We start from the raw sequence: 17,659 nt of genomic DNA on the forward strand, positions 1-17,659 counted from the left end.
ACCAAATGTGTGGTTGCTCCAAAAATATCCATCTTCACTCCTTTTTTTCCCTCTTCGACTGAGAATAGACCAAGAAGGCCTGACCAGCCCTACCATTACATTATAACCAGGTAACACAGAAATTAATCAATTAATTTATTATTAATAGGAGAAAAATGTAAAAGCGGAACAAATTGTAGATGTACTACCAAGCACGCTGTGTCCTGCTGGTGTCTCCAAAAGACTTGTGATAAAAACATACAGATTCTTCAGCTCTGAAACGTCAAATTTGCTAAACTGTGATTTCAAAATGATGAAATCTTTTCTGTCTTCTACGTTCTTTTATCATTCTTTTTTACATCTGCTTTCTGCACTGCTGGATTTTGGCATCCATGAGTCATGTGATCCTTCTAGCGTCAATATGTTTTTCTTCTGATTTCTAGCATCTCTGACAAAAGACCCTTGGTTAGACCTTCTGCATTTCAATGTGCTGGTGATGGTAGTGGTGGTAGCAATGATGTCTGGGTTGACACCTTCCATTTAGTTTATAGACAGAATTTTTCTGCTGCCGTCTTTTGAAAAACCACACAGCCAGGACAGCTGCAACTAGTAACAAGCAGAGAAGAATCACAATTACTGCTATGATAGCACCTTTGCTGGACTTAGAACAATCTTCTCCCTCACATGGCTCAGAAGTGGGGACAGGCTCTTCTCCCAGGCCATGGGTGAGATTTTCTTGCTCGGGTAATTCCTGGGACGATGTGTCAGTAATGATATCTGGAGCTGGTGCAGTGGTTGCTACTTGTGCTGGGTAGCCAGTTGTTTCTTTTGCTTCTGCATGTGGAGTGTGATCGGAGGGACTGACCATCAGAGAGGTTTCTGACATGGATGTTTTTAAGCTGGTTATGTCAAACAGCATTGTTGAAGTGGGCTCCTGAGTCATAGTTTCTGGAGATGCCGTTGGGTGGTCCCATGCGGCATCATCATAACTTCTGCTCACATTCAAGTTCTCCAGACCACTCACTGATGTAAGTGGTACTGGTGTCTCTTTGGCCCCTTCATCATCTATCCGTGTTGTTGCTGCCACAATCTGTGTTAAACCTTCCTCTGGAGCTGGGCTACCATTGCCTGATTTTCCTACTTCAACATGATTTGGTTGGTCTGTTGTGAGAACAATATCATCTTCTGTTCCCATTGATCCATCAACTTTATCCCCCTCCTCTTCATCATCCTCTACCACTTCCTGTGTTACTGGATAGCCATCTAACCATGACTCGTCAGTAATGGCCACTGCATCTATCTCTGCCTTTGTATCATTAGTTGTGAGAAAGGGTCCAATGGGAAAATCCTCACTGTCATAAAACATTTTGGCACCAGGTTCATCATAGGCCGTCTTCCCTCCGATGTGGTTATCACCTTCAGAAAAATGTGCTTTAGTGGAATCATCTGTCTGTTTCTCTGTTTCAGGCTCACTGAAAGCCTCTGATGGAAACCAGAACAAGTTTTTTTGGCTTAGGAGTGACACAGGGGACTCAGTTGGTGCCCTGCTTCCTTTTTCAGAAGTGTGTGTGTCCTGAGTAACAGCTTTGATAATTCCAGTTCTGCCTTCCTCTGAAACTTTAGTAAGGGAAAGCTGTTCTTGCCCATGCTCAGTTTCCTCTTTGCCATTGACATGTTCATTCTCAGCAATAGGTATTGATCTGTCATCAGGAAAGTTATCTTCGTAGTCAATGTGAGCCTCAGTTTCATCTACAAAAGTAAAAAGAAAAACAGCAACACTCAGAAGTCAACATTTAATTTCTCCAGAAAAGCATTGGGCTTATTTGTTACAACAAGCCAAGAAGAAAGGTGTCATGAGGAGTGACTTTTAGACAATATTTTTCATTCGGTGTTATTGTTTATCTGAAAAGGGGAAGGCCCACCCCATTGTCAATACCAAGTTTAAAACAAGAAATCAGAATAGGTGTCATTGCTAACTGCTAATAGCTCATCTTTCCTGACTGAAAAATGTATATAAATAACTTACTCTCTGTGGTTCAATTGTGCATTGTTATCACAAACCTTCACTTTCCCTAATATGATTCTTTTTACCAGACTTGAAATTTTTCATCATACTCAAACAAGTAATGAATGTGGAGAGGAATGTATAGCAAAAAATAATCATTTACTAAGTGGACTGTAAAAAATAATAAAAATCTACAAGTTTTCCAGCAATTTCGTCACTTTTGAGTCAGCGGATTTTAGAGGATTATGTTCAGTACCTTCTGTTCAATTTTTATCTTTACACAGTGCTTTTCATTAGTGACTTTAGTGTTGCAATGATACAACACCTGGGATCAGGTGAGCTGAATGGTGTTACTCACTCCATGAGAGCTGCCAGAGCTGCCCAAGGGAGACCATCCCCCACCAAAGCTGACACTGAGTTCTGCTTATCTTCATCTGAAGAAAGCAAGACGCATCCATGACTGCAAGGATAGAAACCTCTGTCTCCAGTGTTTAAAGCCTAACACCTAGGTAATCAACCCTGGGGCTTCCAGTTTTAAGAAACTAAATATTATCAAAAAGAGAAGGGAAAAAAAAGAGAAAACTGGCAAAAAATAACTGAGTGCAACAGAGGGGCTGATTCATCAAAAAGTTTGAGTTTGATTTAGAAGTACTCCCCATGCCTCAACAGACCTACCACTCATAACAAAATAGACTTGACTTAAGCATGAAGATAAATGTTTGAATTATAATTGAATAATACATTGTAATTTATATTTCTTACACTCCTCTAAAGCCTTAGCTCAATGAAAAATTTTCCAAACTAGACAGAGTGGTTGATTTTCAGCTCACACAAGTTTTACTCCATAGAAAGCTGATGTAACTGCTGAGATTTATGCTAGCATTAAAAGCCCAAGAAAATAGTGCCTTGGGATATGGAAAATAAAACAAACTGAACTTTCCTTTTTAAGAGAGTGTTTAGTCTTTCAAAAAGACAGTGAAGCAATAGATCTGGCATGACAAAGGAAACAAGAAATTAATAGGACAAGCTGTATTACAAATCAATGCATTCATAAAGCCTTATCTTCTTTTGCCTTTTTACACTCAACCACCTTTGAATAGCATTTTCATCTGGGGTCCACCTCAGCTTCCAAGTGAGTCACATAGTCCTTAGAGACTGCTTCCCAGACTTCTGGCGGAGCCATATTTGGTCTACTTTTAAGAAAGATTAGAAATATTGTCAAACCAGTCTGACCAAAAACACTTAGTGGTGATACAGCTCATACCAGCTTACTTTTTTTGCCAGAACAACTTAAGCCAGGTGCCAGAACAGAATGAGTATTAGCAAAAGGTATTTTTCTTGGAATAGCATCTGGGTCTACCATAAACCAAAGCAGTTATGCTGAAGAAACCAAGATGTGTGACATAGCCTGCGGAGAGTTAATGCCTCTGTGACAGTTATCATGCTGGAGAACTGGATGTTCTCAGCAAGTCCTCTCATCTCACAGATGTAGGGTGAAACCTGCCTGTGATATAACAGCACCAAAAATGGACCTCTCTCCCTCCCAGCTCTGGTGTCCTCGTCTGCTTCTGTAATCCTCTAGATCCTCTCGGTCCTCTCCAAAGCAGTAAAAAACTTCTGCCTGGTGTAAAAACAACTTAACAGACAGGGGAATCCAGCTCTCATAGTGAGAAGCTTCCTGGTAGGATTCTCACTTTTCTAATTAATCCTAAAATATTTTCCAACAGTATTTCACTTCTGTTAATGGCTTCAGGGTACCTCTGAATACCAAAGCATTTTAACAACATCTTTGTGAAGCTCTGTGTGGCACAGACCATTGCTGAGCAGCACTTAGAAAACTATCAAATGCTAGTCTCACTTTGCCCCTCGCCTCTCTTTCACTTGAGACTTTTCCTATTTGTTGCTCTCTTTGCATGGAAACGGTGCCTCTAGGCATTATGTCCTCTTACTATCCAAACTCCTGCTAAAAGCTGGTATCTCACATGGCTCCTTCAGCAAAGTCCAGTGTCTCTCAGGACAGCTCATAGGTGTCTATTGGATGTATGTGAAGTGCATGAATGAAACATTGATTTTTATGTGATGGTGTTCTAGTGAATGCACGCACACACACCCATGAACAAAATTCCAGTTGTATGCTTGTGTTGTTTCCTCCAGACCTATTCTTTGGTTAGCAATATGAATAGGCAGCTACTATTCATCTGATTGACCAGTATGGATCATTGCTGAATGCTAAACAACTATAGCAATATGTTTTCTATAGAACTGGAAGCTCTTCCCCTTTGGTGTCACTCCTGCTGTGTACTTCCAGACCCTTGAGAAGAAAGTGCTATGGAAGCGCATCAAGAGACCATGTGCTTCTTGGAAAATATGAGTCCTCAGTCTATCAAAACATTATTAAGGGTTTGTTGAACCATTAATCAAGTCTTCATCAAACCTGCTGTCTTTGGGCCTGATCCTGCATGCGTAGCAATGAATTGGTGCTTTCTTGATGCTCAGCTGAGAAAAGAAAAAGCCCATTGTAGTCTAAAGAGAGTCTGAGATTGGAGGTCATTATGTGCTAGTCACAGCATAAGGGAGTCTTGTTCCTCCTGACAATCAGATTGTGGCCCAAGTTGTAAAGCTGCTATAATGTATTTTCATATGCAATCTCCTGTATTTGTATAGTTAACAGCAAAGACTATCAACATAACTAATGTTAACTTACAGGATGCCAGAATGAAAGCAACTATTGAGCTCTCTGACCATCAAAGGAAATACAGACCCCCTCAGCCTGAAGCTTTGATTTATACGATCCTGAATTGACTTACACAGTAATAATACTCTATTCTTTCTTCTGGGCCGCAGACCTTCAAATGGGGCTTGGGCTTGATATTTAGTGAGTTTGTGTTACCATGACAATCTTTTAAGTCAGCCCTGAGCTTGATTTTCCAGGAAAGGATTGCAGAACTGCACTTCTTTTTGCTCACCTCCTCAGCACTTTCTTGAGCTTTCCAGCTCTTCAAATTTTAGTCTCAGTACTAAAGAGCAAATACCAAAGTAGATTCAGATCCACCTATTATCCAAATAGTTGTATGTTTTATTTATACACATTTTAAAAACACCTAGCAACTGATATGAAAGTGGTTGCATCTTCCCTCCAATCCAGGCAGGTCTGGTTTTAAGAAAAGCTAGTAAAGAAATTAATTAGTTCAGGACCAAAATACTTCTATATTTGGTCATTGTTATATCTTCCCCTGCCTTCCTCTGGCAGACTGAAGGATCAGTGAGTTTCAATTCACCATCTGAGGAATTACTGAGGCTGAAATGAACATTTCACAGCAACAGATGCTGAAATGGCATACTACAAAAGATGTGAAGCTCAATTTAAAGGTAAAATCCTTTTAATTTAGCCTTGTCTTCTTTTCTGGGAGACATCCAGTCCTAAAGAATTTTCATCTCCTTCAAATTTTGATCCTAATGTGAAAACAGTGACCAAACACAGAGACAAGCAAAGCCAAAGAGCCTGCTTTTCCACACTGAAGGATCAGTTTAATTTTTCTTCTAGACAGCATATTGGCATCCAGGCTCTATTTTGAGTGTTGCTATTTTGAACTACCCAAAAGTGCACTGCATATTCAGTGGATGTATTTTTGGAGTACAGGAAACTGAAACTTGATTCTATGTAGACCATCACCATAAACATTTCTACTGGATAAAAACATCTTTATTCTAATAAACTCAAAGTAGTTGCAGCAAACATTAACAAGCTGGCATCTGTCTATGAGGGTAGGAAGAAAAAGAGCATGTCAACTGATCTGCCTAAAATTGATCAGATTTTTGAACTACTGTATCTCAAAGAATTATCCTTGGACTTCGATCAGGCACACACACACATTTCTCTCAAATCAACAAGAGTACTCTAGACAAAAATTGCATTATTTGTCTTTTCCACAAGCTACAAGAGGATGATTTTTATTCCAGCATAAAGCCTGCTAATACAAATAAATAACCCATCACAATTTTTTTAAGTCATTTGATCTGGCATAATCAGCTCATGCCAGATTGATACTTTGCATTAATCCAATACAACTACCGATAGACCTGAAAAGAGAATCAAAGTTTGTCATAACAATTGTTTTGACAGGCTATGAATATGTTTTGTTGCTGATTTTATTTGTGAAATCGAATGAAATTACCCTGGCTACTCAAGCTTACAGAACCCATGAGTGTGAATCAGTACTACTCTTGAAAACTCAGAAAGCAATGTTTGAAGTTCTAATGGGGGACTGGTTTTAAGTTCTAATGGGGGACTTCAACTTTTCAGTTGTCTGCTGGAAATACAATACAGCAGAGAGAGAACAGTTCCAGAGGTTCCTGGAGAGCCTGGAAGATAACTTCCTAACACAGCTGGTGAGGGAGCTAACTGTGGAGGGTGCCCTTCTGGACTTGCTGCTTGTGAACAGAGAAGAACTTGTGGGGGAAGTAACATTTGGAGGAAGTCTAGGGCATATTGACCATGAACTTAAAGAGTTTTCAATTCTTGGAGAAGGAGGCAGGGTGAGTAAAACTTACACCTTGGACTCCCAGAGGACAGACTTTGATCTGTTCAGGAAACTGATTGACAAAGTCCCTTGGGAGACTGTCATGAAGGGTAAAGGAGTCCATGAAGGCTGGACATACTTCAAGAAGTCTGAAAGACCCAGGAACAGGCTGACCCCGTGTGCCAAAAGATGAGCTGTTGGGGAAGAAGACCAGCCTGGCTGAATAGAAAGATTTGGCTGGAGCTCAGGAAGAAAAGGAGAGTTTATGGCCTCTGGAAGAGAGGACAGGCCTCTCATGAGGAATACAAAGATGTAGTAAAGCAATTCAGGGAGATAATTAGGAGGGCCAAAGCCCAGCTAGAACTCAATTTAATTACTGCTGTCAAAGACAATAAAAGTATTTCTATAAATACATGAATAACAAAAAGAGGACTAGGGAGAATCTCCATCCTTTATTGGATGCTGGGGGAAACATATTGACAAAGGGTGAGGAAAAGGCTGAGGTGCTAAATGCCTTCTTTGCCTCAGTCTTTAGCAGTAGAACTGGTTGTTCTGTAGACAGGCAGTCTCCTGAGCTGGAAAATGGGAAGGTGGGGCAGAATGAGACCTTTGTAATCCAAGAGGAAATTGTCAGTGACCTGCTACACTACCTAAACATCCATAAGTCTATGGGGCCAGGTGAGTTGCACCCAAGAGTACTGAAGGAGTTGACAGATTCACTTGCCAAGCCTCTCTCCAACATTTACCAGCAGTCCTGGCTGGTAAATGACCTGGGAGGTCTCAGTGGACTGGAGGTAGCACCATATACAGAACAACCAGGTGATCAGGTCCAGTCAGCACGGGTTTATGAAAGGAAAGTCCTGCTTGACCAACCTGATCTCTTTCTATGACAAGATGACCCATCTGGTTGACGAGAGAAAAAGGCTGTGGACGTTGTCTACCCGAACTTCTGTAAGACCTTTGACACTGTGTGCCACTGCATTCTGATGAAAAAACTGGCTGCTCACGGCTTGGATAGGCAGATGCTCTGCTGAGTAAAACACTGGCTGAGTGGCTGGGCCCAGAGAGTGGTGGTGAATGGAGTTAAATCCAGCTGGTTGTCTGTCACAAGTGGGGTTCCTCAGGGCTCAGTGTTGGGACCACTTATTTTTAACATCTTCACCAATGATCTTGCTGAGGAGATAGAATGCACCCTCAAGAAGTTTAAAGATGACACCAAGTTGGGAGGGAGTGTTGATTTGCCTGAGGGTATGGAGGCTCTACAGAGAGACTTGGACAGACTAGATTGGTGGGCTGAGGTCAACTGTATGGTGTTTAACAAGGCCAAGTGCTGGGTCCTGCCCTTGGGCCATGACAACCCCATGCAGTGCTACAGGCCTGGGGAAGAGTGGCTGGAAAGCTGCTAGAGCAGAAAGGGACCTGGGGGTTGTGATTGACAGGCAGCTGAGTATGAGCCAGCAGTGTGCCCAGGTGGCCAAGAAGGCCAATGACATCCTGGCCTGTATTAGGAATACTGTAGCAAGCAGGATCAGGGAGGGGATGGTTCCTCTGTACTCAGCATTGGTGAGGCCACACCTTGAATATTGTGTCCAGTTTTGGGCACCTCAATACAAGAAAGACATGGAAGTGCTGGATTGTGTCCAGAGAAGGACGACCGAGCTGGTGAAGGGCCTCAAGAACAAGACTTACAGGGAGCAGCTAAGGGAACTGGGGCTGTTTAGTCTGAAGAAAAGGAGGCTGAGGGGAGATCTCATTGCCCCCTACAACTGCCTGAAAGGACATTGTGAAGAGGTAGGTGCTGGTCTCTTCTCACAAGTTACTGGTGACACAAAAAGAGAAAATGGCCTCAAGCTGCCACAGGGGAGGTTTAGACTAGACATTGGGAAAAACTCTTTCACTGAAAGGGTGTCAGACACTGAAACAGGCTGCCCAGGGAAGTGGTTGAATCACCATCCCTGGATGTCTTTAAAAGTTGTCTAGATGTGGCACTTGGGACTATGGCTTAGTGCTGGGCATAGTACAGTAGGATTAATGGTTGGTCTTGATGATCTTAAAGGTCTGTTTCAACCTAAGTGATTCTATGATTCTGTGATTCCAAGTAATAAGAATAGTTGAATTAAGCAAAAAGACTGGGAGCTGTAGATCAAGCTTTCAGAAGTGGTCCAAGTCATTCGAATCCTTACACTTAAATCAGAAGTCCTCACAGTGGAAAGGTTAGACCAGCTCTGAACACACTAGACAAGTATCCAAATGTTGGTACTGGAGAGATTCCTTAGATGTTCAGAAGATATGAGCTCTCCTGCCACAAGCTTATAGTTGGAAAAACCCTAAGCAGACAGTGGAGGAGGGTAAATACTTGACATTCTTCTTAGCCAGTTTTAGGACAGAGATGTGACATGACTTCTCAGCTATCTAATCTGCCTTCTCTTTAAGGAAGCAAACTCTCCAGGATGCAACCTAATGCAATACAGCCCTGATCCTCCCACTGAAATGCTGGTATTAATGCTCCTGATATTGAAACTATGGTTCATTTGAAGGAAAAAACAAAAGTCTTTTAACAACTGTATCTTTAGTCTCTGTGCCTGCAGGGCAGCCACAGCATGGTACATATACATCTGCTTTTAGACCTTACTAAAATGCCTACCTTTAGGATATATTTTCTGATAATGTGTTCTCTCCACAGAAACAGTAAAAATAATAAACTACAAAAAACATGTATTTCCTTGTTCTCTGCTTAAGTTTGCTTCGTGGGGTTGAATATCCCTGTGTTTTCAGCTTGAACACAGCATCTTTTCATGATGAGAAAATGTGGGAAACACTAACTGTACAGAGCCACACTTTTTCTCAGCATTTTGGTTAAAAATTACGGTCCATTACCTGGTGTGCATGAAGTATATTAAAGGCATCTGCAGTGTACTGTTTTCTTAATTTCCAGCATACTATACTGTATCCAGAATCCACTTCTTATAACCCTGAAATGGATTTTGTTCAGTTATGCCCACAGCCAAGTTTTGCCACATATTTTGGATTATATGTATATCGATGCATGATATATATTTTTAATTTACTTTATGAATTTTCTAGTTGTATGGTTGTACACTTACACCCTGGGTGCCAGAATGGGCTGTAGCTCTTCCAATTGGATCAAAACAGGAAGAAAAGATGATCATAAAACTACTTCAAAGAACATTTAGGTGCTATGTTTGGATACTGCTATAACGATAGTTGTTTGAATCCATATTTGCTCTGGGTGAGCAACTGGGAATGTAAAGCTGGGTATCATAATGTGCCAGGAACCAAGCAGGACAGTAATATGCAGCTGTAACATGCACAGATCTCAGAAAGCTTTATGAAATTGGATAAATGTTATCAGTCTTTCACAGCTGAGGTGGAGTAAGAAACAGAGAGTAGTACAGTGACTTGCCCCTGGTCTCAGATACAGTGCAGGAGGTAGGAACAGGCCTTATATCTTTTAATCCTCTGACCAGAGTTTTCTCCCTGTGGTCCAGTTGGGTTAGTGTAAGAGCATCGGGACTGCTTCACATTTCCAGTAGCTCATCCAGCACAGATGGAGAACAAGGGAACCGTATCACCTTACCAGCCTCTAAACATAGCACTTCAAAGTTCATTGAAGTGGCCTCATGATCTTTTCTCTGATGTGAGCCAGTTGGGATAGAAATGGCCCGCTCTGCTAACAGGGATATAAATTCTCCATTAAGTCCCATCATTAACCTTCATGATAGGGAAGTTAATCTGTTGCCTCAAAGCACTTCAAAAGCAGCGTGTGTGCTGACTTCTGGAGTACTTAACTAATAATTATACTCCTCTCTCCTATGACCCCAAAATATCTATCAAATGTAAATTAGGTGTATTTTGATTAAATTCCTTTTTTTTCTTCTTTTTCACTCAATTCTTACTTTTTAAAAAATACCGAACCCTAGAATCACACATTTCAGTCTTCTTGTAAAACCTCATTTCTTAAAGAATTGTGATCAGGAGGACTGAATATGTAATTTTTAATTGGACATGTACTGTATTTTCTATCCCAGGTCCTTGAAGTGTTTGAAAAACATTAATCAAAGGAAGCCCCTCAGCATGAGCTCTACATTTAAATAATTTCAAAAATCATAATCCACAATATTACATCTGCTCCCAAGTTCCAGTGTTGATGTTTGTGATTTTACAGCCACACTTTCTTATTTCTTTTGAAAATATTTTTCTCTCCCCTGTGGCTGTGTGAAAGGCTCAGGCAAAACAGGGGAAATAGACTATTTATCCAGGGAAAACAGTGAAACACATACAACTTAAATGGCCTGATTCTTTTCCTTCCTTACTTTGGTGTAATACAGTTTTATATCTATGTGTGATAAAGTCAGCATTTTCACTAACCCCAGTGAAAGAAAAAGAAGTATCAATTTGCTGTGGATTATAGAAGATTCAGACCCACTGAGGTATCAGCTGTAGATACTCTTTTCCTTCTCTCCCTCCATGCTCCTCCTTCACTCCCTGCAGTATTTAACTTAATCATCTGAACTGCTGTTTGTAAGAACAGTTCTGGAAGCTGAAATAGTTTCAAAGACGTTAGAATTTTATTTTAATATATTTTTTTAATCTCTATATTATTTGGATGCTTTTGAATATCTGGTTCCCTGATGCACAGACAAGACCCGTTTTTACTAAGGACAAGTTTGACTTTTTCTCATTATTATCCACTTTCTGGTGTATATATCTGCCTGATATATATTCATGAGTAAAAAAAAACCAACAAACTCTTTGAAAGCCTCTGGGAATTAAGGAATATATGGGTTCTGAAATGGATATGCTTACTCCAGCCCAAATAGATCAGCCACAGCTGCCTATTCCTCTGCTTAAAACTTAATTTATTTATTTTGTTATAAACACAATCTTAAAGGTGTGATAACTCTCTGATAAAAATAGTAAGATACTCCGGTGACTGATCTTAAATATTGGGAAAATAGAGAGCTTTGTGCATTGAGCAGGGTAACATGAGAAAGAGAATGAGAAAGCCGAGTTTGAATTGCATCCACATCTGAACTCATGGTACTATTTAGCTCGTGTTTAAACAAGAGTTTAAGTTTAAAAGTTTGCTGTAGTATAGAACTAACACATAAAGGTGGATTTTCTTTAAGGTTTAAACTAAGGAAATGTCATTATTATAAATTATGGGAGTTGTTTTTAATAAAAACCCCACTCCTTGAGTCAAGTTATTTGATTAGAAAATCCACTTCCAGGGTAGCTGGTTCCTGTAGGCAACAATCCTGAAAGCATGGTATAAGATAAAAATTGTATGACTTTTTAATGGGGCAAATTAAAAAATAATACACTCTTTTTAAACTTTTAGATCTCACTCCTTAGCTCTAATTCAATTTGTACTTCTGCCACTCTGTCACAGACTTCTTCTGTGGCACAGGCAAGTTCTCTTAACTTACACAGGTCTTTAATTTTCCTAATGTACCAAAAAGAAGCATAATTTATCATTTATGTAAGGCCAGAAGTTCAAAAGTGCTAAAGCAACTAGTAGAAGAGGGCTAGTAAAAGCTCAGATCAGCCAGTGGACAATGTCTGGGTTTGAAAAGATGAAGAACTACTGTATTACCTATCAAAAACCAAGAACACTTGAAGGATGGTCAGCTCAGTTCAACTCAGAAATTATAAAGAAGTGGAGGGAACTGCATATTGGTCTGCTGTGCCCTTGAGAGGTATTGCCCCTGTCTCCATGAGGCCACCATGTCATATCTGTAAAGAGGATGCTATCTCAGGGGTCACAGCATGTAATATCACATGAAGATGTAAGGCTGGTGACCAGGTGATAAAGACATGGACAGCCTCTGCACATCTGTGGTAAAGAAAGATGTTATTTGCGAGCAGGCCATGCACAGTGCATGCCTTCAAAAAGCCACTGGCTTTTCTCTGTCCTTGCTCTAGGTTCCCAAAGGTGAGAACAAACAACAAGTTTTCATTTGAGTAGCCTGCTCTGTAGAAACTCAGTGACTTCATGTGAAAATAAACATAGCAGAACATACAAACCTGCATTGTATACTCGATCTGGTAAACAATGTCTTTGGCTCACCAACACTGCCTAGGCATGGCTTTTGAACTACTCTGAAAAAAATATCTCTGGTATTTCTTGTATTGCCCACTGTAATCCGTATCCTTGAGCAAGCAAAGTAAGTACATTGCAAAGATACAAACCTCATCCAGAAACAGAATGAGTATTTACACAATTATAAACAGCTGATTTCCCAAAAGAGGGTGATTCTATTATTAAATATGCAGGTGAAGCATCTTCCCAATAGTTATTTTCCAGTAATTAAAAAATATGTTCAGCACTGGGTGGTAAGACAATGGCGCAGGTAGCCCAAAGAAGTTGTGGCTGCCCCCTCTCTGGAAGTGTTCAAGGCCAGGTTGGATGGGGCTTTGAACAACCTGGTGTAGTGGGAGGTGCTCCTGCCCATGGCAGGGGCGTTGGAACTAAATGAGCTTTAAGGTCCCTTCCAACCCAAACCATTCTACAATTCTACAATACTAAAGAAAAAGGGTATTGGGGGAAAAAGAAGGAAGATGTGGACTGGAAGGGAGGAGCTGAATGATAACTCTGGGATAAGACTCAGTGAATCCCTGAAATGGGGTTAGCGGATATGGATAAAATGAATCTGCAGTTAAAAAGTCAATGTTTTAAATTCTGAATGGCTTCTACTGCCCAGAAAGAAACTTTATGCTTATGTAAAGATAAATAAACTCTGCTCTCCTGTGGCTGACTGGAGATGTCTACCAATGGGATTGCACAAGTCCTTTTGGGCCTGCTAAGACATTGACTCTGTAGGCACCAAGGCCTTCACTGGGACTGCACATGCCCGGGAGATGTCCATATAAGCCCAAAAATGTCTCGGTTGGGCTGACGGGAGACTGTGACATTCCAGAGGGATGCTCCACATACTGGGTGAGCTCACCTTTGACGCAGGCCTGCACCTGCCCGTACCACTCCCCGCAGCTGTCGCAGAGCAGCGTGAACGCCGTCTCCTTGTTGCCCATGACGTAGCCCTGGGCACAAACGTACAGCAGCTCATCTCCCATCTCAAAGCCAGTGTGGCCATGTAGGATGGTGTGGGGGAAGGAAGGTGGGTCCCCGCAGGGCTTGTCTGAAAGAAAAAAATTGAAGGAGATTGTAGCGACCTTGCAATAGGCTTTAACTGCAGTGCTAACAGTGGTGCTAAGAGGGTTACCCTGAGGACAAACGTCATGCCCACAGAACTTGCATCTCATCTGATTCATGCCCTTATTCTCCTTCATAACTATTTTCAGCTGTAAATGAGAAGGTATTTATTGGGCTACAACAGTGATGTGATAACTGTGATGTTAATGATGTGTCACAGTGATGCATCTAGAAGGGCTTTGTTTCTTACGAGGAGTCAGTCCAGGATGTCGAGCTACAGCTCTTCTCTGCCTGCTTCTACAAGCTGAACAAAGGTAGGGTGGGACTGGAAAGCAAAAGCTTGGACACAGTAGCTTTTCTTAACTAGAGAAAAGCTTGTGAAATTGTTTAAGACTACTACTACACTTTAACACACAGGCAGAGGCTGAGGAATGACCCAGTCCACATTCACAGAAGAAAAAGGTCCAGGTGGACACTACTAATTTTTCAGAATATCTCTAATCTTTCTTGAAACCAAAAGTTTATTCCCAGTTACTCTAATTTCTGTATTTTAGGTTAGAGACACCCTAAAATAAATGGTGACTTGCACTCTTCAACTTAGCCAAACCCAAGAATAACATAGCTCTACTGTCTGTGAGAATCTGAAGAACTAAATTTATCAGGATATGAAAACTAACAAGATGTTTGATAATATTTCTGCTGACAGCACTAAAAGCCAGGAAGCAAAAATTACTATAAGCAGTAACAAAAAATTATTTGAGTTTTCCTGGGCATGAAAGAAGTGCAGAGAGGAAGCTGACAGACAACCACCAGCAACAGTGTAAACCGAATTTTAACTCTCTTTTTCAGGTTTAAATTATCTTGATGATTGTTAATGAGGTGGGCCAAGATCTTCCAGAAAACTTCTAGGTATCAAGTTTTCTCTTCTCTTGAAGGTCTTAACTCTCTCAGAAGTGCTCTTCAAGAGCAGTTTACCGTGTTTCCTTTTTTACAGTCCCTTCTGGAATAGACATCTCTTAGTTACAGAAAAACAAAACAAACAAACAAAAAACCTATGATGCAAGAACATGATTTTACCAAGAAACCCAGTGGACAAAGTGTGAAGTGTTGGCACAAATAATGACTTCTCTATTCTTTCTTGAAACTAGGATTTTTTTCCAGTGGTTCTGAAGACCTTATTGACCATGGAAGAAAAAACAATAGTTCCACATGCCAAAGTAACTAAAGATTCAAAACTTGCTTTTGTCCTTATACAGAACAACTGAAAATGAAAAGGCTAATAGGTAATAGCTCTGGAGTTCTGCTAATTATATGAATTAAGGAAAACTTAAAGCCAGGTCTGTGTTCTATTATTGAATCTCCTGTTGAAACAGTTTGCCCTGGTACAAAAACCTAATTATTTATTTAGCTAAACAAATATTATATTCCTTGGAAAGACGGTTGTTTGGAAGCTGAAAAAGTGACCTCCAAGACTATTGCTCCTAAACATGCAGTAGAAGAAACATCTTGAGAGAGCACCCTTGCTACTTTGCTGAAGTCCACTTTTGAGACAGCATCAGCTCAAGATCTTACAAACATTGACACTAGTTCGGGTTCAGGGTTTTCACAGGGGAAGTTTTGACAGAAAAGCTTTTTCAATCTACTTTCTGCAAAAGCTCAGGCTTTCCTGCCTTTGCCCCAGGGACATTCTGCAAGATCCTTGTGAGTGCTGGCTGCAGCTTTTCCCATCATCTACCCACTTCTGACCCAGGCATAGGTAAATACACATTTATTTAGAAATATGATGTCCATATGCCAGTTGTTTACTTGGTAGTGAAATGAACATCCTCAGATACACATCCATGCTCTGTGAAATCTGTTTTGCATCAGGCTTTTAGAAATTGTCTGATAAACCTGGCTGCCCACTTCTCAACCTGTTACGCTGAAAAACATCTGCCACTAATTTAAGGGACACGCAACTGCAGTCAAGGCTTTGAAGTCCATTCTCCATACTGTACACATACATATATACTGCCTAACACCTTCAGAAGTTAGTGGGAGTTATGCACACACACACTGACAGAAAAAACAAGCTCTTGAGGCTACACAAAGCTCAGTTTATGTACAGTCTTATGGAGGCTTGGCATCTGAGGAAGTGAGGAGCAGCTAGCAGCTAATGCCTTTCCTGTGAACTGGTCGGATGAATAGAGATTGATGTGGATGAAAGGAATAAAAAATATTTTATTGCCTCATAGGAATGCTACAGACCCCTGCATTTCATATACTTTATTTATGTAGCTACTTCCATGCGTACAAATGGGAGCTGTGTATCTGCTCTGAGGGAACCATTGATCCCTAGGCTGTATGGGACAATTATATACCAGAGGGTATTCTTATCTACAAAACCTTGCTTCTTAATCCTGTGGCTAGAGGAAGCAGAAAAGTAACACTTTACATTAGTTAAAATTGGCAAACACGTTCAAAAAGCACATTATAACCTTCCAGGAAATAAGAAAGCTGAAGGGAGCTTTACTGTAAAATTTGGCTACAGATGTGGTAACAGGGAATTATGAGATCCTGAAAGAGAGAGCTGGCTGATGTGTGAATATAAAGAAAAGCAGAGATTTTAAAAATGTTTATGGATAAACACTGAATGGGGAAGTTTCAGCTCTCTCATATGAGACTTTGTAAGGTCATGTCTTTGCTGCAGAGCCTATTGAGTGACAGCACAGACAAGCTTAAGTGAAAGCTGATACCCTGCAAAGACAAGCTCAGGTTCTTACATCCATTTTGCTGCTGTCCATTCCTGTGTGAAATACACAGGAATTTTCCAGGTTGCAGCATCTTACAGCTCCTCATCCTGCTGCAGTCTCAGTTGCTATGACAATTCCTGCTCAGCTTTTTCCAAACATGTTCTTTCTCATGCATGTACAGAAGTGACACTCGGACAGCAGCTCATTACACTGAGCTATTTCTGGGGCCACGCTTCAGGTTTTTGTCTGTAGCCTTTGTACCATGAGCTGGCAAAACATGGACTTGTTTGGAACAACAGCCTGTGCTCAGTGCTGGCATTCAGGCCATTTTCTTGCTGGAGAACAGGAGGCAGATCTGGGCCACGAAGCGTGACAGAGGGTGTGTTGGCACCAGCTTGTCATATAGTGGCACAGCAGTGCTCTTTGTTAAGGTGACCAAAGGGGCTGCCTGGAGTGATGATGCTGGTAGATGAGGACTAGGCTCCTCCAGTGCTGAACTCTTCATCTGGAGCACTGTTTCCCCTCATCTCTCCTCCCATAAAACTGTATTTTCTTGGTGATCACTAAAAACTGAGACAAGTCCATGCTTCCCAGCAGAAAAGCCTGATGTGCTTGACACTCAGGCCCCATCCAGCAGTTTCCATGCTCTGTCTTCTTGTGTGGGAGACCACATGTCAGACCTGGAAGCTTGGAATCTGATCCTTGACATTGTGACCCTTCATGAGTTTCCTGCATGTTGACAGGGAGGTCAAACATCTAACAGGGCTCCATCTTCTTGATTTAAACTACAAGCATCGCATCAGTTTGTAAAGATTTTTCTGAGATGTTTCAATAAAAATACTATTTACAGAAAGGGCAGCCTAAGACCACTGGAAAAAGTAAAAAATTATTTTAAAAAATCAACATAAAAAAGATGCAGACTTCAGCTTCCACGCCACCTGGCAGAACTGGGAATATATTGAAATCTGATTATCTACAATTGCTACTGTAGTTGTGTACCATGCTCTGAAAGCTGACATGAAACATCCTCTTTGACGTAAAACATCCCCTGTTACAACCACTCAATTCAGCAGAGTTTTTCCAGAGAGACCACTGGAATTTATAGGATGTCATCTCATCATTAAGAAATTGGAAAATGCAGCTCTTAACACTCAACCCTGTGAAAGACTAATGTGGAAGTTTGTTTTTCTTCTTGATTGCAGAGACACTAAAGTACACAGAAAATTTCTTTTTGGATAAAAATACCAAG

The 17,659-nt window shown here is 40.8% G+C and overlaps 1 protein-coding gene across 1 annotated transcript in view; it reads right to left on the reverse strand.

Moving 5' to 3' along the window:
• Positions 1–314: 314 nt before the first annotated feature.
• The window catches only part of SUSD5 (sushi domain containing 5), a 42,841-nt gene continuing 25,496 nt past the window's right edge, over positions 315–17,659 (reverse strand). The window contains exons 4-5 of the mRNA XM_051611622.1: positions 13,476–13,664; positions 315–1,728 (exon numbers count right to left, since the gene is read on the reverse strand). Of these exons, the coding sequence (XP_051467582.1) occupies positions 446–1,728; positions 13,476–13,664 (1,472 nt within the window). The 3' untranslated portion in view covers positions 315–445. The remainder of the gene's footprint in view (positions 1,729–13,475; positions 13,665–17,659) is intronic.

The sequence above is a fragment of the Apus apus genome, chromosome 2 (genome assembly GCF_020740795.1).
Source record: "Apus apus isolate bApuApu2 chromosome 2, bApuApu2.pri.cur, whole genome shotgun sequence".
Lineage (NCBI taxonomy): Eukaryota > Metazoa > Chordata > Aves > Apodiformes > Apodidae > Apus > Apus apus.